Raw genomic sequence first — 25,363 nt, 5'->3', positions numbered from 1 at the left:
AGGACTTGGGAAGGAAGTAATATTTAAGCTGAAACTTGAGGAGGGCAAAAATGAGAAAGAAGGCAGGCTGATTTGGCTAGAAAAAACATCTTGTGTGAAGGCCAGAGAAAATAATGAAAGATTCTTAGATGACTCAGTTTGCCTGAGGTATTGTAAAATAAGAAATGGAGCTGGATGAGATTGAGATTGGAGTGGAATGCAAGGCATCATTGCCTTGCAAGCCAAATTCAGGATTTTGGGCTTTGTCAGAATGTCAGTGGATTTGTCAGAGGATTTTAAGCAAGAAGGCTAAATGTTCGGAGTTACCTTTGTGTAATATCGTTTCAGTTGCAAGTTGGAGAATGGATTAGAAGAAGGTAAGAATGGGGGCAAAGGGACCACCAGTTAGGCTGAAATCTGTGCTAAAGAAGATAACTAGGGGATGACAGCAGGGACAGAAATAAGCAAATGGGAGATGAGAGCTGACAGTAAAGTTTAAGACGATTGCCGGGTACCTGCTCAATAAACTGGGTTGATCTTGTGTCTTTCCTTGAAAGAGGAACACAGGAGAAAGGAGCAAAAGGTTTGGAGGTTGGTAGAAAATGAATTGTAAGTTGGAGTGCTGTTGAAAACCTACTGTGTAAGTGACCAGGTGGCAGGTGGAAGTCAGATGTCAGGTAAAGATTGAAGAGCACCAGCATTTGTATGGTAATTGAAGCCACAGGAGCAAGATGATAATGTTCAGAGAGAGTGTTGTGCAAAGTGAGGGGAGTAGAGAGCCTAGGACCCAGCCCAGCCCCACCAGTTTTAATGGATGGGTAGTGGAAGAGAGGGAGACTAAGAAGGGTTCTTAGCAAGGTAGGAGGAAAACCTGGAGAGGGTTATGTGGTCAGAGGAAGGGAGTGCTTACAGAAGAAGGGGTGGTTTAGCCTTACCCCACCCATTGGCCTTGGCTCTTTACTAAAGATTCAGAAACTAAAAAGATAATTTCTTACAGTGAATGATCTCATTTTTCTCCACTTCATTGTGTACATTTAATTCAAGAAACACCTACTGTTCATTGTATGCTAAGCGTGCTTTGCTAGCTGCTAGGGACTTATGCGTGAGTTGTCTTTGTTTAGGGAGGTTGTGAGGAAGGGGAATGGTTAGGGAAGAATTTTTTGGCCTTGTTTCCCCGCAGTCTGGGGTTAGACAAATCAGGGAGTAATGAAATGTTTTCTTCTCTTCAGAACAAACAGTCCCAATTAGGAGCCATCTCATGGAATTAGGTCTAACAGCAGCAAAATTTGCTAGAAAACGGGGGAATGTGTCACTTGCAACAAGACTACTGGCACAATGCAGTGAAGTTCAGCTGGGAAAGACCACCACTGCACAGGATTTAGTCCAGCATTTTAAAAAACTATCAACTCAGGGTCAAGTGGATGAAAAATGGGGGCCTGAACTTGATATTGAAAAAACCAAATTGCTATATACAGCAGGTTAGTAAAATGAATTATGGTTAATACATGAGTATAGTAAAAATCATGTTTATGACTGTTATTGTGTATGGTAAAAGGTGGTAATATTAATAGAAAAGTTGAGTATTTCCAGTGGTCACAAAACATTTGTGTCCTGAAAAGTAAGTTGTTTGTAATAGATTTATCTGTATAATTCAGTGCTTTTAAAAGAAGTAATTTTGTTGTAATGTATTAAGGTAAGAAATGTTTCCAGAGATCATTATTACTGAATTTACATGTTTTAAAAAATTCATTATCTCACACTGAAATAATGTCAATCATTTGCTTTTACGGGTTCTAAGTGCTGATTTTTTGGTTTTCTATAGGCCAGTCAACACATGCGATGGAAATGTTGAGTTCTTGTGCCATATCTTTCTGCAAGTCTGCAAAAGCTGAATATGCAGTTGCTAAGTCCATTCTGACACTGGCTAAATGGATCCAGGCAGAATGGAAAGAGATTTCAGGACAGCTGAAACAGGTTTACAGAGCTCAGCAACAGCAGAATGTCTCGGGTCTGTCTACTTTGTCTAAAAACATACTCACTTTAATAGAATTGCCAGCTGGTAATACAGTGGAAGAAGAGTATCCTCGGATTGAGAGTGAATCCACAGGTAAGGTTTCTTTACTAGCTTTAAAATAATAATTTTAGGAACTATATTTCCCCCTATTTTAAAGTTTACAATGTTATGCTGGCTATAATTTGCCACAAAAAGTATGCCTATGGAAATTTAGGGTATTACATTACCTGAAAGTAACTAAAACATATTTAGGATCTAATGCCCTTTGATAAGTCACTGAACTCTGCCTCCAGGCCATACATCCAGCCTTTAAGATTCAAGTTGCTTTTATGGACTTAGATGTTTTTACTGGCATTAAGCTCTTCCTGCCCCTGATGTCTAAAATATCAGCTCACACTAGAAAGAGCAACAGAGATATAAAATAGGAGCCTGTGTTTCCTTTTATTGGTGGAACACAGCAACTATAAAAAGAATCAAGTTTCCCATTCTGACACTAGTGCTAGTAACAGAAAATTACCTGGCAAGTAGTTGATTCATTCAATGTTTGAGTGCCTGTTGTAGGCACCATTGTCCTGTTTTTACAGTTTGGGAGATAATTAATCTCTTAGTTGAAACATGAGAATGTATGTTCATTGTGTTGTTCTGAAGCCTAGGATTTTAATAACTTACAGTGGTCTTATAAAATAATTCTAATACATGTATTATAAGATCTTGATATTCATAAGTGGTCATTATAAATCTTCATCATGATCTTATGATCATTATAAATCTTCATCTTGGCAAATGCACTATAGCAGGCAATTTCTTCACCTCTAACATGGGAATAAAGATTTTTGCTTCATGAGTCTCTATGGATGAGATGGTGTACTCATAGTGAGGAAATAGCCAGCAAATCCAGAATGCAAGACCTTCTATAGCTCGTCTGACACCTGAACCGTTCATGAGTTTATTGTCATGAAAGACACTGATGTGTTCTCCAGGTGATAATCTAAGCTTGTGAAGCCAACTGATTGATTTCAATATACCAACCTTTTAGAAATCGTAATCCAAATTTCTGCCTTATCAAATTATGTATGATAATATTGTGGAACTTATTGTTTGCAGATAAAAGTCTGAAATGCTAATGGAAATACCATTGCTGAGTTCTTTTATTATTTTTTCTCATCATGGCAGTACATATTGGAGTTGGAGAACCTGACTTCATTTTGGGACAGTTATATCACCTGTCTTCAGTACAGGCACCTGAAGTAGCCAAATCTTGGGCAGCACTGGCTAGTTGGGCTTACAGGTGGGGCAGAAAAGTGGTTGACAATGCCAGGTATGTACATTTAAATATGTAATTTATTTAATGCATTGCAAAATAGAGATTTAAAATGTCTGCTGATATGGTAAAGTTTGGTAGCTAAAATACTGAAGACTCGTTTATTTTTATAGTCAGGGAGAAGGTGTCCGTCTGCTGCCTAGAGAAAAATCTGAAGTTCAAAATCTGCTTCCAGATACTATAACTGAAGAAGAGAAAGAGAGAATATATGGTATTCTTGGACAAGCTGTATGTCGGCCAGCGGGAATTCAGGCAAGGAAAACATGATACAGTGCATGGGGTGGTAGTGTCAAGATCACTATTCCAACTCACTGATTCTGAGAAAATCGATCACATATTCTTGATTAAATATTGAATGGGATTTAGGCAATTATTGTTGCGAATAAAAACTTTTGAGTTTGAGACCCCATCTCTTAAAAAAAAATTTTTTTTTTTAAACTAGCTGGGCATGGTGGCACACGTCTATAGTCCTAGCTACTTGGCAGGCTGATGTGGGAGGATTGCTAGCACCCAGGAGTTCACAGCTTCAGTGAACTATGTTTGCACCACTGCACTCCAGCCTGGGCAGCAAAGTGAGATCCTATCTCAAATAAAAATAATCAGATAAACAAATAAAAATACCCCCCAAAATCTTTGACCTTTAGGATGAGTATAATTTTTTGAGAAATCAAGGTATTTCCTTAGAGTCCTGTTAAGAATAGGTAGAGGCTGGGTATGGTGGCTCACACCTGTAATCCTAGCACTCTGGGAGGATTGCTTGAGGCCAGGAGTTCAAAACCAGCTTGGGCAACATAGTGAAACCCCCCGTCTCTACAAAAAATAGAAAAATTAGCCAGACGTGGTGACACGTGGCTGCAGTCCTTGTTACCTGCGAGGTTGAGGCAGGAGAATCACTTGAGCCCAGGAATTTGAGGCTGCAGTGAGCTATGATGGTGTGACTGCATTCCAGTCCAGCCTGAGCGACAGAGGGAGACCTGCTCTGTTTGGAAAAAATGGTTGGAGTTTATTTTATGTAAATTAAATTTCTCTGAGTTGCTCTTCTAATCAGAAATTAGGTTCTTTACCCTAGGTTGAAAGGTTTAAAAAGTATGCCAGTGCCTTAACTGTACCTCCAGGTATTCTGAACGGGAGTGTGTGTGTGTGTGTGTGTGTGTGTGTGTGTGTCTATGTTTAAGCTCACTGGGTGATTCTGATATACAGCCAGAGTTAAAACCAGTGGACTAGATGATCTGTAGGATTCACTCCCTACCCTGTCAAAGTTCTGTCGCTTCTAGAATGTAATAGCTATTGAGCATTTATAGTCTTAAAAGGTATGGATTTTACTTTCCACCCTAAACTGTGTTAACTTTCGGTTCTTGCTCTGCAAGTCTCTGCCAGAGTTTGTGTTAGGCACATGCACCGTACTGTAAAGAGGGTAAGGTCTATTGTATGTATTCTGTGTACATTCAGACTCAAACTTTTGAATAGATCACATTTAATTTTTTGTAGGCAGAATATTATATTGTAACTTGTAAGCATTTAAGGTAGAAAAAACCAAAATGTCTTTTAATTGTTGCTAAATGCTTATATCCTTCTTCATTGGCTACATAAAGATGCCTATGGATATTGATTTAGTGTGTATTGCACTAAATGTGTAATAATTTGGTCTTTTGTAAATGGAAAGAATGTTTCCATGATAGTCAAATCATACATCTTTTCCCTTTTTCAATTTCTGTTGAAAAATAGCATTTTGTGCCCAATTTTTCTTCAGGATGAAGATATAACACTTCAGATAACAGAGAGTGAAGATAATGAAGAAGATGACATGGTTGATGTTATCTGGCGTCAGTTAATATCAAGCTGCCCATGGCTCTCGGAACTTGACGAAAGTGCCACTGAAGGAGTTATTAAAGTGTGGAGGAAAGTTGTAGATAGAATCTTCAGCCTGTACAAACTCTCTTGCAGTGCATATTTTACTTTTCTTAAACTCAATGCTGGGCAAGTAGGTAGCACTGTGTTCTGTTTTTAAAAAATTTGTTTAGAACTTATTTCATGTTAAACAGAAGCAATGTTCTGAATTGTTTTCTTATTTCTTCCCTTAATTGTTCACCCTTAGATTCCTTTAGATGAGGATGACCCTAGGCTACATCTAAGTCATAGAGTGGAACAGAGCACTGATGACATGATTGTGATGGCCACGCTGCGGCTGCTCAGGCTGCTGGTGAAACATGCAGGCGAGCTTCGGCAGTATCTGGAGCATGGCTTGGAAACAACACCTACTGCTCCGTGGAGAGGTGATGGCTAAATTGTTTCTGAGTAGGATATAAGACAATAAAAAAATTAGTGGTTTCTTCTTATTTATGATTGGGATGTGTTAAAGAATACTTGCATTAGCTCATGGGACACTCTGGGGTGCTTGTTGCACTGCTAAGACCTTCACTCTCACCTGTCCGAGAAATGGAAGGCTCAGAGGCTTTTTATATACAAAATGATGTTTGGAGAGGGTCGTGAAAATAAGTTTCAAAAAGATTTTCTATACCCTTTGTAAAAATTACATGAGTCAGGCTGGCCTAAACTGGCAAATGAAGAACTATTGTGTATGGGTCTTTGTTACCTCAGGGAGAAATTTGAATCCTTAAATTTGTGCTGATGCTGACACACATCAGGTTTTATCCTTTCATATCTATGTTGGTAGTTTTTTTTTTTTTTTTTTTTGAGACAGAGTCTCGCTTTGTTGCCCAGGCTAGAATGAGTGCCGTGGCGTCAGCCTAGCTCACAGCAACCTCAGACTCCTCGGCTTAAGCGATCCTCCTGCCTCAGCCTCCCGAGTAGCTGGGACTACAGGCATGCGCCACTATGCCCGGCTAATTTTTCCTATATAGATTTTTAGTTGGCCAGATAATTTCTTTCTATTTTTAGTAGAGATGGGGTCTCGCTCTTGCTCAGGCTGGTCTTGAACTCCTGATCTCGAGCAATCCACCCACCTTGGCCTCCCAGAGTGCTAGGATTATAGGCGTGAGCCACCGTGCCTGGCCTTTTTTTTTTTTTTTTTTTTTTTTGAGGCACAGTCTCACTCTGCTGCCTGGGCTAGAGTGCCGTGGCGTCAGCCTAGCTCATAGCAACCTCAAACACCTGGGCTCAAGCAATCCTTCTGCCTCAGCCTCCCGAGTAGCTGGGACTATAGGCATGCGCCACCACGCCCGGCTAATTTTTTCTATATTTTTAGCTGTCCATATAATTTCTTTCTATTTTTTAGTAGAGACGAGGTCTCGCTCTTGCTCAGGCTGGTCTGGAACTCCTGAGCTCAAATAGTCCTCCCACCTCGGCCTTCCAGAGTGCTAGGATTACTGGCATGAGCCACTGTGCCCGGCCTATGTTGGTAATTTTTAATCACTTTAAAGTATCTGTCTTTCTTCTTCTCTTGAAGGAATTATTCCGCAGCTTTTCTCACGCTTAAACCACCCTGAAGTATATGTGCGCCAGAGTATTTGCAACCTTCTGTGCCGCGTGGCTCAAGATTCGCCACATCTCATATTGTATCCTGCAATAGTGGGGACCATATCACTTAGTAGTGAATCCCAGGCTTCAGGTATGGAATATTAAAATACTGCTATTTTATGTATAAATTATTTTGCCAGTAATTTTTATTAGGTCAGGTTTTTTTTTTTTTTTTAGATTTTATTCCAGAGTTGGTAGAATTTATAGTTTTTTCAATAGTAATAATTATCATTATTGAGGGAGTAACTACTATGTCTCTGGCACTACAACATACGCTTTGCACGTTATCTTCAGTCTTTACAATAAGCCACTCACCAAGGCGTGGAGAAATGGAGTCACTCTCTCAGGTTCACTAAGCTGTAACTGGTAGGTAAGCATTAAACCAAGTTTTGAACTCTGCCTGAGAGAACACACTATTTATTAGAGACTCATTTATTATCTCCCCCTCTCCCCATGTATCTTCCATTAGCCTATAATATTAATAAGTATGAACCTCAACTTGTAAAAAGACAAAATATCTACAATCTTTAGTCATTTTAATGCACAGATGGCAAATTAGTTAAATGAGTTCTCTGGAGTAAAGTAGGTAATTGATATTTTCAGTAACTCAGTATATGCACATGGGAGAAGCATTCAAAGTATTCCTGTTCTCCCATTTCATTATAGGAAATAAGTTTTCCTCTGCAATTCCAACTTTACTTGGCAATATTCAAGGAGAAGAATTGCTGGTTTCTGAATGTGAGGGGGGAAGTTCACCTGCTTCTCAGGATAGCAATAAAGATGAACCTAAGAGTGGATTAAATGAAGACCAAGCCATGATGCAGGATTGCTACAGCAAAATTGTAGATAAATTGTCTTCAGCAAACCCGACTATGGTGTTACAGGTACAAAGAAACCCAACTCATGTTTCTTTTTTTCTTTTTTGTGACAGGGTCTCCCTCTGTCGCAGGGGCTAGAGTACAGTAGCATCATCACAGTTCACTGCAACCTCAAAGTCCTGGGCTCCGGTGATCCTCCTGCTTCAGCCTCTGGAGTAGCTGGGACTACAGGCCCATGCTACTGTGCTCTGCTAATTTTTTCTATTTTTTTATAGAGATAGGGTCTCACTGTTCAGGTTGCTCCTGGCCTCAAGTGATCCTCCCACCTCAGCCCCCCGAGAGTGCTAGGATTACAGACATGAACCACCACACCCAGCCTTAACTCCTATGTTTTATAAGTACTGTGCACTAACCAATTGTACCATTGGAGCTCCAAATCATGTTTTAAAACAGTTTTTATTACAACTTCCTCTCCTCCCAGAAACCCATAAAAACTCTCATGGAAATAATTTGAGCAATGTGTTTAGAATAGTTAAAATTGGTTTTATCAGTCAGCATTGATAGAATCACTAATCAGCATTCTCTAATAGTATAATGAACAAAAATTACCCCTACTTAACTTGTAATATCCAGTGTTTCAGGAACTGTGCTGTGTGTAGACTTGGAGATGAGCTATTTGGATGTGCTCTATATGCAGGTTCAGATGCTCGTGGCCGAGCTGCGCAGGGTCACGGTGCTCTGGGATGAACTCTGGCTGGGAGTTTTGTTACAGCAACACATGTACGTTCTGAGACGAATTCAACAGCTGGAAGATGAGGTGAAGAGAGTCCAGAACAACAACACCTTACGCAAGTATGTTTCCATACTCTTTTACTCAGAAAAGGAAGCTGCCTTGTCTTTTATGTGTTAAAATGTATAACAAAATTTATTGTTTTAACCATTTTTAAGTGTACATTCACAATGTTGTACAACTGTCACCACTGTCGGTTTTCAGAACTTATCTCCTGTAGACGCTCTGTACTAATTAAATAGGAATTCTTCATTTCCTCCTAACCTTGGTGCCTGGTTACCTTTATTCTACTTTCTGTCCCTGTGAATTTGCCTATTTTAGCTACCTCTTATAAATGAAATCATACGGTATTTGTCCTTTTGTGTCTGGCTTTTTTCACTGTGCATAATGTCCTTAAGGTTTGTCCCTGTTGCAGCATGTATTAAGATTTCATTTCTTTCTGTGGCCTATAATATTCCATTGTGTGGATGGTACTACATTTTACTTATGCATTCATCTGTTTATGGACAGTTGGATTGCTTCTACATTTTGGGTGTGTGAATAATGCTTCTCTGAACATTGTTTAGCAAGTGTCTGTTTGAGTCCTTGCTTTCCATTATTTTGTGTATATTTTGTGTATGATCCAGTGGATTTTCTGGACCATGTGGCAGTTCTCTTTTTAACTTGTTGAGGAACTGACAAACTTTTCGACAGTGGCTGCGCTATTTTATATTCCCACTAGCAATGCGTGAGGGTTCCAGTTTCTCCTCATCCTTGCCAACACTTTTTTTCTGCTTTTTAAATAATAGCCATCCCACTGGACCTGAAGTGGTATCTCATTCTGATTTGCTTTTCCTTAATGATTGGTCATGTTTAGCATCTTTTCATGTGTTATTAACCATTTGCATATCTTATTTGGAGAAATATCAGTTAAGCCCTTCGTACATTTTTGAATTGGGTTGTTTGTGGTTTTTTTGTTGTTGAAAAGTCCTTTATGTATTCTGGGTATTAAACCCTTATGAGATACATGATTTACAAATACTTCCTAGCATTTGTGGATTGTCTTTTCACTTTCTTGATAGTATCTTTTGATATACAAAAGTTTTAATTTTGATGTAATCTAATTAGATCTGTTTGTGGTATTGGTGCCATGTCTACAGAATCATGGCCAAGTCGTGTGTCAGGAAACTTTCCCCCTATGTTTTCTTCCAGGAGTTTTATAGTCTTAGCTCTTAAGTCTAGGTCTTTGACCCATTTTGAATTATACTTTGCATATGGTGTAAGGTATGGGTGTGACTTCATTCTTTTGTGTTTGGATATCCCGTTTTCTGTGCATCATTTGATGAAAAGAGAAGCTGCCTCTTTTATGTGCTGGATTTTTGAAAAAACAATTCTATGTTAGTTACTTTCCTAATACTTTATTGCTTAATTTTTACACTTATTCTTTGATACTGTTAACTTACATTTGATACATTTGAACTGCTCCACATTTCCGTAAAACTTTCATGTACAATGATTTTTTGAATAAAAATGTCTTCCTGGTCAGAGAAGAGAAAGTTGCTATCATGCGGGAGAAGCACACAGCTCTGATGAAGCCCATCGTATTTGCTTTGGAGCATGTGAGGAGCATCACGGCGGCCCCTGCAGAAACACCTCATGAGAAATGGTTTCAGGATAACTATGGTGATGCCATTGAAAATGCTCTAGAAAAACTGAAGACCCCGTCAAACCCTGCAAAGCCTGGAAGCAGCTGGCTTCCATTTAAAGAGGTACAGAACAATCTCAAGCATGCTGCTAAAGTGGAAAATTTCCTACGAGATACAAAATTTAAATAAGTGGGCTCACCTTACTTGGAACATAAGTGAAAATTTTATAAGCCTATGGAAGGCAGCCTATGGCCAGTTGCTTATAAGGAATACAGAGAAAAATGTTTCATCTGAGAATTTGGAAACCGGTGGGTAGAGGGAGTGGCAAAGGTGTCTACTCTTCTACATGTGGAGGGTTCACACCAGTAAACAATATCCTGTAAGACATTTCCTAGGGGAGTGGTACTGGCCTTGAGCTAAATGTTGGTTACCTGCTATATTCTCCTCACAAAAGATAAATAAGTTTGCCAGGCTTAGTGGCTTGTGCCTGTAATCCCAGCTATTTAGGAGGTTGAGGTGGGAGAATCACTTGCCGGGGGAGGAGGCCAGGGTAGAGGGGAGAGGAGGTGGGAGTAGGGTAGAGCTTAGGTGGTGATGCGAGACCTCGTTTCCCTATTAGGCCATGGACCCGTATCGAGCCATAGCCCAGGAGTTGGGGACCATAGGTCTAGATGCCTTCTACTTTGTTAAGATCCCTAACCCCTGTGGGAAAATCATCTTCCATGAAACCAATCCCTGGTGCCAAAAAGGTTGGGGACTACTGATCTGGAGCATAACAGCACACCAGCGCTTTTCCCAGAATGGCCCAAATTGAATTAAATGTAGGAATTAGAACAACTGGTATTTGTATATGTTTTTAAATTTACTTTTCTACCAAACTGAATATGAAAGAAAATAAGTGTTTTAAATCATAATATAAATTTGTTTTTATCATCTTGTGAATATAGATAATGCTGAGTTTGCAACAGAGAGCACAGAAACGTGCAAGTTACATCTTACGTCTTGAAGAAATCAGTCCGTGGTTGGCTGCCATGACTAACACTGAAATTGCTCTTCCTGGGGAGGTCTCAGCCAGAGACACTGTCACGATCCACAGTGTGGGTGGAACCATCACAATCTTACCAACTAAAACCAAGCCAAAGAAACTTCTCTTTCTGGGATCAGATGGGAAGAGCTATCCTTACCTTTTCAAAGGTAGGATTTAAAACTTCTTCCCTTTTTAAGAAGAGTATTAGACTTCTTATTAATGCTGTGTGTGTGTGTGTGTGTGTGTGTGTGTGTGTGTGTGTTAGATTATTTCAGGCGAATTTTTGTATGTCATTATTAGCTGGAGTGTCCTGTATCCTATGTGTTTTTGAATGGCAGTGGTTAGATACTGCACAGAAAGATTTTCCATACCCCTCGACATCCCTCTGTATGAACTTGTATAAGGAGAACAACTGAGGTACAGCTGATAATGCTAATTACTCCTACTAGTATCTTGTCACTGAATAGAATTCTGTAATACTCTCAGTGTTCCTCATGGGCTGTCAGTTCTTGATTGCCATTGCTAGTTGAAAAAGACACAAAGGAGTGGTGTGCTCCCAATGCTATTTGGTCACTTGCCTAGCTACTTTAATTTTGTTTTCACAGGACTGGAGGATTTACATCTGGATGAGAGAATAATGCAGTTCCTATCTATCGTGAATACCATGTTTGCTACAATTAACCGCCAGGAAACGCCCCGTTTCCACGCTCGACACTATTCCGTAACACCACTAGGAACCAGATCAGGACTAATCCAGTGGGTGGATGGAGCTACACCCTTATTTGGTCTTTACAAGCGATGGCAACAACGGGAAGCTGCCTTACAAGCACAAAAGGTTGATTAAAATTCAAATAAAATTTTAATGTTTAAAAACAAATGTATATATTAGCCCATTCTTTGTTCTGTGAAATATTTCTAGGCATACTATACTTGAGCATTTTTGCATGTTTATTAGGGGTTAAAGAAGGAAAAGACTTAAGGTCCTTAAGACAGTATATATGTAAATAAGAAGCAACTTTAAATTAAATTTAGAGTTAACCACAGTGGCATCCTGTTTTGTACCTGGATTTTATACTTTGATTTAGACTAGGAGTTTAATTTGGAATTCATTTTAGCCAAGTATATGAGTGCTTAATATATGCCAGGAACAGTACTAAGCTCTGCAGATATTAAGATACATTTTACATAGTCTAAACCTCAGGATCCCACATCTAGCTAAAGAAAATGCTTCTAATTAGGGTAGGTATAAGAATGAGCACGAGTTTAAGAGGTGTCAAGTTTTACATGTAGGCACGGGAGATTACAGGGCAATTATTGAAGGGTAAATTAGAGATTGAAATTGGAGACAGCCTATCTAAAGTTTTATGTAATGTGTTCCAAATGCCTGTTGTTAATTTTATATTGATTAAATCACCAGTGAAAACGTGCATAAATGAATTAAGAATTATAAATTTTTTAGCTTGATTATATGTTACAAAGAAGAATGTAACTTGAGTGTTGAGATTTGAATTAAACTCAAGAAAATTTAACACCAGACCAATTTTTCAATGAAGTAGTAGTATCTAATTAAAAGAAAGATGTAGATTATGAGAAAAATATATAGTCCAGCAAAATTGGCTATTGGTAAATGAAATTTAGCTGGGTAGGTAGAAAATGCTATTGAAAAATCAGTTTTTAAGGTATTACTTTGCATTCAAAGTAATCTTTGTACTTTTTAAATAAATTTGATATTTTCTTTTGAAGGCCCAAGATTCCTACCAAACTCCTCAGAATCCTGGAATGGTACCCCGTCCTAGTGAACTTTATTATAGTAAAATTGGCCCTGCTTTGAAAGGAGTTGGACTTAGCCTGGATGTGTCCCGTCGGGATTGGCCTCTTCATGTGATGAAGGCAGTGTTAGAAGAGTTAATGGAAGCCACACCCCCAAACCTCCTTGCCAAGGAGCTCTGGTCATCTTGTACAACACCTGATGAATGGTGGAGAGTTACACAGGTACGTGCCTTGTTCGGGGCTGTAATCAACATGTCAACAGTATGCTTTTTTTTTTGCCTGCTTCCTTCTTGTCTATCTTGTTTGTCTTCCTTCTTCAGTCCCTCCAGATGTGATAGTTTGAGACCTTTATTGGAATCTGATATTAAAATTATAGTGGTGTGGCCCTCACTGTGTCTGAGGGCAGGATGAGGAAGCGGTTGTGGATGAAATGGAAAGTAGAATAAAAAATTTAGAAAGGGAAAAACTAGGGAGACTGAAGAAAAGTTGTTTATTTTTTTAAAATCCAGCATTCTGATAATGATTAACTAGGGCCAGCCAGGACCTCCGTATTGTATGTGGCTGCCCCCTGCAGAGCCTGTGTGACCACATGCAGCAACCTGAAGAGTGCTTTTTATTTGTTGATTTATTTTAAAATAAGGGAGTAGGTTTATGGTATTTTGTAAATTTTGGAGTATCAAGTCCATGTTGGAGGGAAATTTCCTTGTGGTGTTTAACTTGCTCCCTTCACCCCCTTTTTTTTAGTCTTATGCAAGATCTACTGCAGTCATGTCTATGGTTGGGTACATAATTGGCCTTGGAGATAGACATCTGGATAATGTTCTCATAGATATGACAACTGGAGAAGTTGTTCACATAGATTACAACGTTTGCTTTGAAAAAGGTAAAAGTGGACTTTTACATTTATATGAGAGTCAGATTTTTTTTTAGTGAAAGGACAAAAACATAACTATTTGTCTTTTCAAGGTAAAAGCCTTAGAGTTCCTGAGAAAGTACCTTTTCGAATGACACAAAACATCGAAACAGCACTGGGTGTAACTGGAGTAGAAGGTGTTTTCAGGCTTTCCTGTGAGCAGGTATGCTGTCTTCTCTTCTGCCCCTGCCGCTTTCACTATGCATGTTAAATGAACAAAGCGTGTGAGAGGAAAAAAGTCATACGTTAGTGAGGAAATTTACGGTAAAACTTATTTAAAACTCTGTGAAAACAGGTTTTACACATTATGCGGCGTGGCAGAGAGACTCTGCTGACACTGCTGGAGGCCTTTGTGTACGACCCTCTGGTGGACTGGACGGCAGGAGGCGAGGCTGGCTTTGCTGGCGCTGTCTATGGTGGGGGCGGCCAGCAGGCCGAGAGCAAGCAGAGCAAGAGAGAGATGGAGCGAGAGATCACCCGCAGCCTCTTTTCTTCCAGAGTGGCTGAAATTAAGGTGAAGCCCAATGATGTAATAAGTCATCGTCATCTTTTTGTTAATAGAGTAAACATGTTCATAAAAAAGTTGAGTAAAACTGTTTCTCTACTTTTTTTGGCAAGACTGTATTGTATAATATTGAGGTGGCACTTAAATAGATGGTAATTTGATGTCATCTTTTTGTAAGGCAGTTCTCCCACACAAATGCATAGTTACATTCCACACTCCTAGGAGGTGGGTTAATGATTTTAAAAAATTATAATTTTAAAAAATATGTTTAAGTGTGTTTACTAATGATGATTGTAAATGTTCTTTAATTGTGTGGTGGCCCTCCCCAGCAGGTAGTCAGTGATGCTAATCTTGTTCTGGGTGGCATGTTGGTAACTGCATGGCGTTATGGAATTGAGTCTGTCAGTTTAAGTCTCTGTGAATCTGAATGTATTAGTTACCTTTGTACAGTGGAGGTGATGCCATCATCCCTTCAGGGTTTTGTTGAGTTTTAAACAGAATGTGCAAAATGTTCTTTTGACAGACATTGTTGTATCTCACGGTTGACCTTGTAATAATCTTCCTAATCATAACAACTTTTTACAGGTGAACTGGTTTAAGAATAGGGATGAAATGCTGCTTGTGCTTCCCAAGCTGGACAGCAGCTTAGATGAATACCTGAGCTTGCAGGAGCAACTGACGGATGTGGAAAAACTACAGGGCAAACTGCTGGAGGAAATAGAGTTTCTAGAAGGAGCTGAAGGAGTGGATCATCCTTCTCACACTCTGCAACACAGGTTTAAAACAGTGATGAATTCTTATTTCTAAATATATTCCATTAAGGAGAATTTTCATGTTTGTGTTAATATTGTCAATGTAGACTAAAATTATTGCAGCATCTCATGTAAATGATAAAAGCTCTCAGTGATTACAGTTTTGAAGTGTTTCTAAATAACAATTCACTTAAATTTTCTGCTTTGTTTAACTTAAATGTTTGAATGATTGATTATGGTTAGAACACTGAACTTGGAATCAGAAAACTCGGGTTTTGGTTTTCTCATTTGTAGTTGTTATTTGAGTCTTTATTCATTTGTATAGTGGCAGTTATTTTGTATACTTTACTGAGTTTTTTACACATTAAATTAAATGGGGTGATCTAAGTGAATGAACCTTATACAGAGCAGGTGCCCAGTAAAGGGTAGGTGAATATGAAAGTGTCAAGCACTGCATGAGGCTCTCAGAGTACAGAGATCTATCGAGCATCAGTCTTTAAAACTTTAGTGAACTCAAAACCTGGCAGATGTTGTAGTTTTATTTTAAATGTTGCGAGCACAGTTGAGGGAATTACAAAGTCAGGAAAAATCCAGGGAAGTAAGGGACACTGGAGCGGAGCCCTCCAGATTGAAAAGGAGCTTACCAGGCAGTCTAAGTATGAGCAAAGTCCAGGTTAGGAAAGTATGTAGAAGAAAGAACAGCAAGTGATCTTTTGAGCTTGTTTGTTTGTTTCCGCCGTTAGGTATTCTGAACACACCCAACTACAGACTCAGCAAAGAGCGGTTCAGGAAGCAATCCAGGTGAAGCTGAATGAATTTGAACAGTGGATAACACACTATCAGGCTGCATTCAACAATTTAGAAGCAACACAGCTTGCAAGCTTACTTCAGGAGATAAGCACACAAATGGACCTTGGTATGAGTTGACTTATTTTAGATACATATGTGAGTTTTATAGTTGTGTGCTTCTGTGTGGGGTTCTGGTTTGTGCTCCCTTCAAATGACAGCTGACTTAAAATGGTTTAACGGTGATTAATATTGTCTTTTACCAAAAGGGCCCCCAAGTTATGTGCCAGCGACAGCCTTTCTACAGAATGCTGGCCAGGCCCACTTGATTAGCCAGTGTGAGCAGCTGGAGGGGGAGGTTGGCGCTCTCCTGCAACAGAGGCGCTCCGTGCTCCGTGGCTGTCTGGAGCAGCTCCATCACTATGCAACTGTAGCTCTGCAGTATCCGAAGGCCATATTTCAGAAACATCGAATTGAACAGTGGAAGACCTGGATGGAAGAGCTCATCTGTAACACCACAGTAGAGCGCTGTCAAGAACTCTACAGGAAGTAAGTTGATAGCACTTACTTTTCTTTCTTTCTCTCTTTCTTTCTCTCTTTTTCTCTTTCTCTCTTTCTTTCTTTCTTTCTTTCTTTCTTTCTCTCTCTCTCTCTCTCTCTCTCTTTCTCTCTCTCTCTCTCTTTCTTTCTTTCTTTCCTTTCTTTCTTTCCTTTCTTTCTTTCCTTCCTTTCTTTCTTTCTTTCTTCCTTTCCTTTCCTTTCCTTTTCCTTTTCCTTTTCCTTTTCCTTTTCCTTTTCCTTTTCCTTTTCCTTTTCCTTTTCCTTTTCCTTTTCCTTTCGTTCTTTCTTTTTTGGAGACAGGGTCTCATTGTGTCACCCCAGCTGGAGTGCAATGGCATCATCATAGCTCACTACAACCTCAAATGTCTGGGCTCAGGCAATCCTCCTGCCTCGGTCTCCCAGGTAGCTAGGATTCCTGGGGAGCATGCTACCACGCCCAGTTAATTTTTCTATTTTTTTGTGGAGGCAGGGATCTCACTATGTTGCTGAGGCTGGTTTCTAACACTTGGCCTCAAGCAATCTTCCTGCCTTGGCTTCCCCAAGTGCTAGGATTATAGGCATGAGCCACCACGCCCAGCCTATTTTCTTTATTTCTCATTGAGAGTGGAAGCAACATTGTGTCCGATTTTTAATTACATTTGTATTTTCTTTTTGTGGAAAAAAAATGGTTGATGGAATTTGAATGGAATCACTTTGGTCTTGCTTTTAAGAGGATTTGAGCTCATGTTTCCCCCTAAGACACTGTGTTTTCCCTAATTAATTGAAGTATATCCTAGTGTCAGAGTGGTGGGATTGGTTTAAAGAGAGCTAGCTTCAAACATTGTTTCTGTCATTCACCAACTAGTCATCTTAGGAAGTTACTTAACCTCTTGACACTTCCTTATCTGTAAAATGGAAATAATGATTCCTGCTCTTGAAGGTTTGTCTAAGGATCAAGTGCAATGTTCTTTTGTGTTTATAAAGTGTGAACTTTATTTATAAGCAAGGAGGGGATTATGTTATAAACAGGTACCTCTCTCTTACTTTTATAGGTATGAAATGCAGTATGCTCCCCAGCCACCCCCCACAGTGTGTCAGTTCATCACTGCCACTGAAATGACCCTGCAGCGATATGCAGCAGACATAAACAGCAGACTTATTAGACAAGTGGAACGCTTGAAACAAGAAGCAGTCACTGTGCCTGTTTGTGAAGATCAGTTGAAAGAAATTGAACGTTGTATTAAAGTTTTCCTTCATGAGAATGGAGAAGAAGGATCTTTGAGTCTAGCAAGTGTTATTATTTCTGCTCTTTGTACCCTTACAAGGTACGTTAGCTAAACTCATATTGGACCAGTTCATTGTCTTACAAACATTGGTGCTTACTTTCCTTAGTCTTGCACGGTGTTACAGCTGCTTGCTTTCTTTTCAGATTTTGAAGTATCCTCTTTTATGTGTGCATTTAACTAAGTTTCACTGTAGCCAGACACTTATCTCATTTAGGCGTAACCTGATGATGGAAGGTGCAGCTTCGAGTGCTGGAGAGCAGCTGGTTGATCTGACTTCCCGAGATGGAGCCTGGTTTTTGGAGGAGCTGTGCAGTATGAGTGGAAACGTCACCTGCTTGGTTCAGTTACTGAAGCAGTGCCACCTGGTGCCACAGGACTTAGACATCCCCAACCCCATGGAAGCATCTGAGGCAGTTCACTTAGCCAATGGAGTATACACCTCACTTCAGGTGAACACTTCTAATTTATCCTGAATTTTATAAGTTAGTTTTAGATACTGAATATTGTCTTTCTCATCCAGAAAAGTCCAGAAAAGCAATTCGACTTTCCCCTTTGGATGCTGCTTAAGCAATCATTTAAAATAAAGATATTCAGTGTGAGGCTTATAGCCATATGTTGGTTACAGTTGTGTAAGTTTGTTCTTATTGGCTCCAAGTCTCCAAATGTGTAACTCAGCTAAATTCAGAAATCATTAAAATATGCTTTTCACATACTTATAGGAATTGAATTCAAATTTCCGGCAAATCATATTTCCAGAAGCACTTAGATGTTTAATGAAAGGAGAATACACATTAGAAAGTATGCTTCATGAACTGGACAATCTTATTGAGCAGACGACTGATGGCATTCCCCTGCAGACTCTAGTTGAATCTCTTCAAGCCTATTTAAGAAATGCAGCCATGGGACTGGAAGAAGAAACGCATGCTCATTACATCGATGTTGCCAGGCAAGTGAAGGCTAGCTGTGCCCTGCTTCCTTGCGAAAGAGATGGGGCGGCCAGATAAAGGGATTCTGAGCTCTTACTTTCCTCTAAGTTTACTTGTAATTTTTAGAGTGGGTATGATTACTTATACATGTATCTTTTAAAAAGATTTTTTTATTTTGAAATAACTATAGTCATAGAGGATGTTAAAAAAAGAAAAGTACAGGAAGGTATTATACACTCTTCACCCAATGTTAGTATCTGAGAAAGTAGAATAGTATGATGAACCCTGATTTTACCACTTTCAGCAATTGTCTGCACGTGGTCAACCTGGCTTAATTTGTACTACCTTGGTTATTTTAGAGCAAATATATTTTCTTTTTAAATAATATAGGAAGTAGATATTTGTCTTGACTGTGGTGCATTATTTCACCAAAAAAGGTAGCAGTAAATAATTCCTTAATGTCAATTATCCTGCATTCAGAAATATCCTATTTTCTCAGGTTTCTTTGTAGTTGTTATATTCATATAATAGGAAAAAGAATAATTATTAATAGCATAAATAAAAATAATAGTGGTTTAGATTATTCACTTAACAGCTTTATCCTATAATTTCTAGCAATATTTAACAAGTTAAATGCTAGATCTAAATACCTTTTTTTTTTTTTTTGGAGACAGTCTCCCTCTGTTGCCCGGGCTAGCTAGAGTGCCATTGTGTCGGGCTAGCTCACAGTAACCTCAAACTCCTGGGCTTAAGCTAAATACCTTTCTTTCACACTTAATTTCAGACCTCATTTTATCTTCTCTTGATATCTTATCGAGGCTCCTTTTACCCTCCTAGGGAAGAATGTTTAATGTGTGCTTTGGGTGACAAGCTTGGTGCCTGGTTCCATGGCAGCCATCTGTACCTTGTTTCAGAGAAACTTTTTTGATAATCTCAAAAAATTTCATATCATCTTTACAGCTCTTTTTTCATTAGAGATTTCTCTGGTAGCTTAACATTTTTAATTGTCCTAAAAATTCTTAATAGTTCCAGCCATATGGAATGATTTCTGTATGTGTCTGTGATAAAGTTGAAATCTCAGTTAACTTTAGTTTTATTGACAGTAATTGTAAATACTAGGAATTGTGTTTTGGCTTTTGATATAAAATGTTTAGAGATAGTGCCTGGATACATAAGCACTACATAAGTCTTAAGTTAATGGTAATGTGAGGAGTGAATTTTTGAAGTCCTTACATTCAAAATGCACATAAACGAAAACTGAGCATGCCAAAAATAGCAGGTATTTCAGTGCATAGTTGGCTCTACCATGTGGAAGTAGTGCAAACATAGCTTACAATTTGCTAGGTCCACCCGCTTTAGAATTGTGTATTTCCTGACATTTTTCAGTATGGGATTTATCTTATTTCATATTCTATGTGTAAATTGAGGCTAATATTTAATGTAGTGATTTTTAAATTGTCATAATTCAAGTTTGCATAAAACTTAATCACATGGACAGTTGCTAATACTGAATTAGAACCAATGACTTCATATTATGATTGACATTGGATACCATTTCATCATAACACTCCTTCTTTAATGCCGAAAGACTAGCCTTTGGCATTTTCTAGACTTTGCATACTAGCTGTGAGACTTAGTGACCCAAAATGCATTACTCTTCAGTGAGGGTTTTAAATCCCTTTTATTTTCTCATAGAATGCTGCATGCTCAATATGGTGAATTAATCCAACCAAGAAATGGTTCAGTTGATGAAACACCAAAGATGTCAGCTGGCCAGATGCTTTTGGTAGCATTTGATGGCATGTTTGCCCAAGTTGAAACTGCTTTTGGCTTATTAATTGAAAAGGTAAATACTGACTTGATTTTAAGAATAATGCAAGTGTGGTAAAGTAGTTGTTCAGTGTGTGAAAAGTAGAGAAATGAACTTTCTTTTCTTTCATTTACATAGTTAAACAAAATGGAAATTCCTATAGCTTGGCGAAAGATTGATATCATAAGGGAAGCCAGGAGCACCCAAGTTAATTTTTTTGATGATGATAATCACCGACAGGTGCTGGAAGAGATTTTCTTCTTAAAAAGACTACAGACGATTAAGGAGTTCTTCAGGCTCTGTGGTACCTTTTCTAAAACATTGTCAGGTAGTATTCTACCTTTAAACATGGTGGGTTTATTTATGTAATGCTATGGAAGGGGCCAGGGAAGTAGGCTTAATTTAATTATACATTCATAAAATCTTAAGTGCTTTAAAAGCTGTACATTATTTTTGTATGAAATACTTTAAGGAAATTTTTTTTTTTAGGATCAAGTTCACTTGAAGATCAGAATTCTGTGAATGGGCCTGTACAGATTGTCAATGTGAAAACCCTTTTTAGAAACTCTTGTTTCAGTGAAGACCAAATGGCCAAACCCATCAAGGCATTCACAGCTGATTTTGTGAGGCAGCTCTTGATAGGACTGCCGAACCAAGCCCTCGGACTCACGCTGTGCAGCTTTATCAGTGCTCTGGGTGTAGATATCATTGCTCAAGTGGAGGCAAAGGACTTTGGTGCCGAAAGCAAAGTTTCTGTTGATGATCTGTGTAAGAAAGCAGTGGAGCACAACATCCAGGTCGGGAAGTTCTCCCAATTGGTCATGAACAGGGCAACAGTGCTGGCGAGTTCTTACGACACTGCCTGGAAGAAGCACGACTTGGTGCGAAGGCTAGAAACCAGCATTTCTTCTTGTAAGACAAGCCTGCAGCGGGTTCAGTTGCATATTGCCATGTTTCAGGTAAGGCTTTCTCTTTGTAATGTGTTTTTCCTGAACCTAGGAAACTTGAAAAACTGGGGGAATTAATACAAAACAATACAAAGAAGAGAAATTTTAAAACTGCCTGAATCCTGCAAAGCCACCTTTATTTAGCTTTTTGGTGCTTTCTTTCCACTGATCTGTATTTATTTCTCTTTTATATAGTTGAGATCATTTCATGTTTACACTTTGTCCTTTGAATCTGTTTCCATAATGGCTGTATGATGAGCATTATCTGTGTTATTAAGTATTGTTTATAATTATAAATTTTTGGTTTGATTTTGTTTTTTGAGACAGAGTCTTACTCTGTTGCCCAGGCTGGAGTACAGTGGTCTCATCATAGCTCACTGCAACCTTGAACTCCTGAGCTCAAGCAATCTTCCTACCTCAGCCTCCCAAACAGCTGGGACCACAGGCACACACCACCAAGCCTGGCTAATTTTTCTATTTTTTGTAGAGACAGGGTCTCACTCTTATGCAGTCTGGTCTCAAACTCATGACCTCAAGCAGTCCTCCCACCCTGGCCTACCAAAGTGCTAGGATTATAGGGGTGAGTCACTGTGCCTAGCCTATAAATACAGTTTTCAGTGGTTGAATTTGTTATGTAGACATACTTCTTATATTTTGAACATTAAATTAAGATTATTTCTGAAGTAATTTCTATTTCCCTGATGCTCTGCTGATGTGATAAATAGCTTTGGGCATAAATCTGCCTTCATTTTGGGAACTGTTTTTAGAAGCCTGTTTCTGTCCTTGATTATTGAGGGGCAGTGTGACTGCACAGGCTTTAGAGTGAGATGGATTTGGATTCAAATCAGACTTAAGGTGTATAAGCTTAAACTTCCCTAAGTGCCAATTTCTTTTTTATTTTAACTGTAGAATGGGGACAATACCTCCCTCATAGGACGACAACTGTGAAGGTTGAATATGGTGATCTATGTAAGAGGCGAAGCACGGTATACATCATTGTAGCTATTTTTCTTTCTTTTAATTTTTTTCTCTTTTTTATTTTTTTTTGAGAGTCTCCCTCTGTTGCCTGGGCTAGAGAATAGTGGCATCATCTTAGCTCACTGCAACCCCAAACTCCTGGGCTTGAGTGATCCCCCTACCTCAGCCTCCCAAGTAGCTGGACTACAGGTGCACGCCACCACACCTGGCCAATCTTTCTATTTTTTTTGTAGAGACAGGGTCTCGCTGTTGTTCAGGCTAGTCTCGAGTTCCTGGCCTGCAGCCATCATCTTGCCTCAGCCTCCAAGAGTGCTAGGATTACAGGCGTGAGCCACTATATCCAACAATGGCTGTTTTTCTTATTTCTTCTTTTTCTAATATAGGCTTCACTATTGTGAATAGCGTCAAAGAAGGTGTAATGCATGGCATAACTGGGACACTACATTTTCTGGAATTTGCTTTGGCACAAACAGTGGTTACTTTGTGTCATTTATATTGAAGCTGCTTCCCAATAGTGAAAGTGTTGGAATCAGTGTATCTCCTTCTCTTTGCAGTTTTATAATTAGCTGTTTTCTTACCCTAGAAAGTAAGAAAAGTAATTTAATCAGACTTCTAAAATTCCATTTGTTATATATTAATAGTCCTACTTACAGCATATTAGGGCGGTGGGTACATTTTACTATTTCGAAAAATGTTCAATGCTGTCAAGTTTTATACATTTTTCAGTTCATTACCTTAAAAATTCAGTCTTATGGAAAACATGGTAACGTACCTTTCAGATTTTCTATCTGAACACATTATAAGCTCTAAGTACAATATATTAACTTTTAAATTATAGCCCAAATGTCCCTCGGAACTTTCTGGGGTCACCTTTACAACATACAAGCTGGCTCGATCCTCTCAACAGTTGCCTGCCCCTTTTTGTCACTTTCAGGTTCTGTCTTTGGAGAGTTCTTTCTTCTGTGATTGCTGCTGTTGTGTTTCTCAGTCTCCTGCTCAGCCTCTGTGCTGGACAGCACCACCTCTGAAGCCTGCTCTATCCTCCTAACTAGAGATTGTCTTTGAGGGATTGTGTACTAGACTTTTACATAGACTACTGATCATCTTCAGAATTACTGCTTAAATGTTGCATGTTATTGATCCAAGAAATTGGTCAGTCATTCTCTGCTTCAGGAACTTTTTCACCTCAGTGTGATTCTTTTGTGGAGTTTCTTCTGTTACTCCTCCCCATAGCTCACTTCCCCGTTGCCGCAGCTGACTTGCACCTCCCCTAGTCCTGACTTCCACCTCTTCTCCCTTATTCATTTAAAGGCCTTTTCCTGCTGATTTTATTACATTTCTTTTTCTGTGAACAGTGGCAACATGAAGATCTGCTTATCAACAGACCACAAGCCATGTCAGTAACACCTCCCCCTCGGTCTGCTATCCTGACCAGCATGAAAAAGAAACTACATACTCTGAGCCAGATTGAAACTTCGATTGCAACAGTTCAGGTGTGTGTTGTCAAATCTTCCTTCCAGCACATCTTGCTTTTAGAAATAACTTACACTATGATTGTTAGTGCTTTGTTGTTTAGTATATCTATGTTTGTCCTTGGCTTCTAAGCCAGAGGAGCATAATCCCTTTTCATTTATGTTTTTTATTTCTTGCCCTCCAATGTAACTGAATCTTACAGTAACAATTGTACTTTGAACCAGGAGTAGAAACATACTAATTATTTCAGGTTTTTAAAGAATTTGATAATTATATTATGTGTTACTACATTAAGGGAAGCTTGGTGATTGAAAAAAACTTTGAATACTTAATTTGTTTTCTGAAATGTATACAAGTGGTTATATCTGGTTAATAACACCTAAGAAGCTTGGGCGCTTCTTACATCTGTTGTGTAGATAATGGAATTTTGTGATGTCTAAGGCAGGAGAATATTTTTCCAAGCTATTATTACTGACTGGATTAATAGTAGAGTAAAATTAAGTGTAATTACTTCCGTAATATTTTAAAATTTTGTAACGTAACTTTTCTGGAGCTCACTTCTTTGAAGATTGAAATAAGCTTTCTGTACAGGGTATTAGTCATAGAAAAGACATGTTCATAATTTATAAAAACGAAAGAATGAACTCTTGCCCTTTCTTTGTGATTTTAGAGGTATGTGCATGTGAGAATAAGAAGGGGGGGTGTATGGAAAATATGAATGCCTCCACCTGAAATTTTGAATATATAATGAAATAGTTTTGTTATATAAAACTTTCCTTGTCATGATAATCTGGATGGATTTTTACCATTATTTATAAATTTAGGGATGTGTGGAAATCTGATTTTTCTCTTTCACAATCAAAAGTATAAATGGATTTTCTTATAGATAGCATATATAGCTCAGTAAGAATTTGGTGCAACACCTGTTTTGTTTTGTTTAAAGACCATTTTATTTAAAAATGAAAGTGAAACTTCCCCTGCAAATTTTAAGACAATAAACTGAAAGCCAATTCTTACCTCCTCAGATGTGTTTGACCTGAATGAAATATTCAAAACGAACTTAAGGTTAATTCCAAAAGGTGACTGTTAAAGATGTTTTCTAAATTATGGATACTCACCCCACTTCTTTTGCACATCTTGTATTATACAACATACTTGACACATAGGAAGTGAAGAATGTCATAAACATTCACCAAGATTCTGCTGGGTTTTATAGGAGAAACTAGCAGCCCTTGAAGCAAGTATTGAGCAGCGACTCAAGTGGGCAGGTGGTGCTAACCCTGCACTGGCACCGGTACTACAAGATTTTGAAGCAACAATAGCCGAAAGAAGAAATCTTGTCCTTAAAGAGAGCCAAAGAGCAAGTCAGGTATTGTGACTCAGGTGCACCATCTTTGTATTCAGTTACAGGATCATATAATTTGTAGAAAGTTATGTGTGGGATAACCAGGGGAGCTTAAGAGCCCAAGCTCCAGTTAACAGCTCGGGAGGAGGGTCTGGTGAGACTTTCAGGGCTTCCCTTAGGCCGGGCTCATAGCCGTTCTGTTTGGTGGGCCTTACTCCCTCTTGAATAATTTTTTTCCCACATGACAATAAAATGTCTTAGGACCTTGTGCTCTACTAGAA

General features: G+C 38.8%; 2 protein-coding genes across 2 annotated transcripts in view; both read left to right on the top strand.

Moving 5' to 3' along the window:
• Positions 1–25,363, top strand: part of LOC123632427 (serine/threonine-protein kinase SMG1) — a 115,599-nt gene that overhangs the window by 78,512 nt on the left and 11,724 nt on the right. Inside the window, exons 43-56 of the mRNA XM_045542685.1 lie at positions 13,566–13,704; positions 13,788–13,897; positions 14,030–14,248; positions 14,825–15,015; positions 15,735–15,907; positions 16,047–16,326; positions 17,370–17,642; positions 17,818–18,052; positions 18,323–18,549; positions 20,225–20,375; positions 20,478–20,667; positions 20,829–21,298; positions 23,620–23,757; positions 24,954–25,106. Of these exons, the coding sequence (XP_045398641.1) occupies positions 13,566–13,704; positions 13,788–13,897; positions 14,030–14,248; positions 14,825–15,015; positions 15,735–15,907; positions 16,047–16,326; positions 17,370–17,642; positions 17,818–18,052; positions 18,323–18,549; positions 20,225–20,375; positions 20,478–20,667; positions 20,829–21,298; positions 23,620–23,757; positions 24,954–25,106 (2,949 nt within the window). The remainder of the gene's footprint in view (positions 1–13,565; positions 13,705–13,787; positions 13,898–14,029; positions 14,249–14,824; positions 15,016–15,734; positions 15,908–16,046; positions 16,327–17,369; positions 17,643–17,817; positions 18,053–18,322; positions 18,550–20,224; positions 20,376–20,477; positions 20,668–20,828; positions 21,299–23,619; positions 23,758–24,953; positions 25,107–25,363) is intronic.
• Positions 1,141–5,795, top strand: LOC123632424 (serine/threonine-protein kinase SMG1-like). The gene is made up of 6 exons (XM_045542682.1): positions 1,141–1,457; positions 1,802–2,086; positions 3,167–3,311; positions 3,428–3,566; positions 5,065–5,295; positions 5,410–5,795. Exons 1-6 carry the CDS (start codon positions 1,238–1,240, stop codon positions 5,596–5,598), a joined length of 1,209 nt encoding a protein of 402 aa, XP_045398638.1. The 5' UTR covers positions 1,141–1,237; the 3' UTR covers positions 5,599–5,795.

The sequence above is a fragment of the Lemur catta genome, chromosome 2 (assembly GCF_020740605.2).
Source record: "Lemur catta isolate mLemCat1 chromosome 2, mLemCat1.pri, whole genome shotgun sequence".
Lineage (NCBI taxonomy): Eukaryota > Metazoa > Chordata > Mammalia > Primates > Lemuridae > Lemur > Lemur catta.
This window is presented reverse-complemented; position numbering and strand designations above follow the sequence as displayed.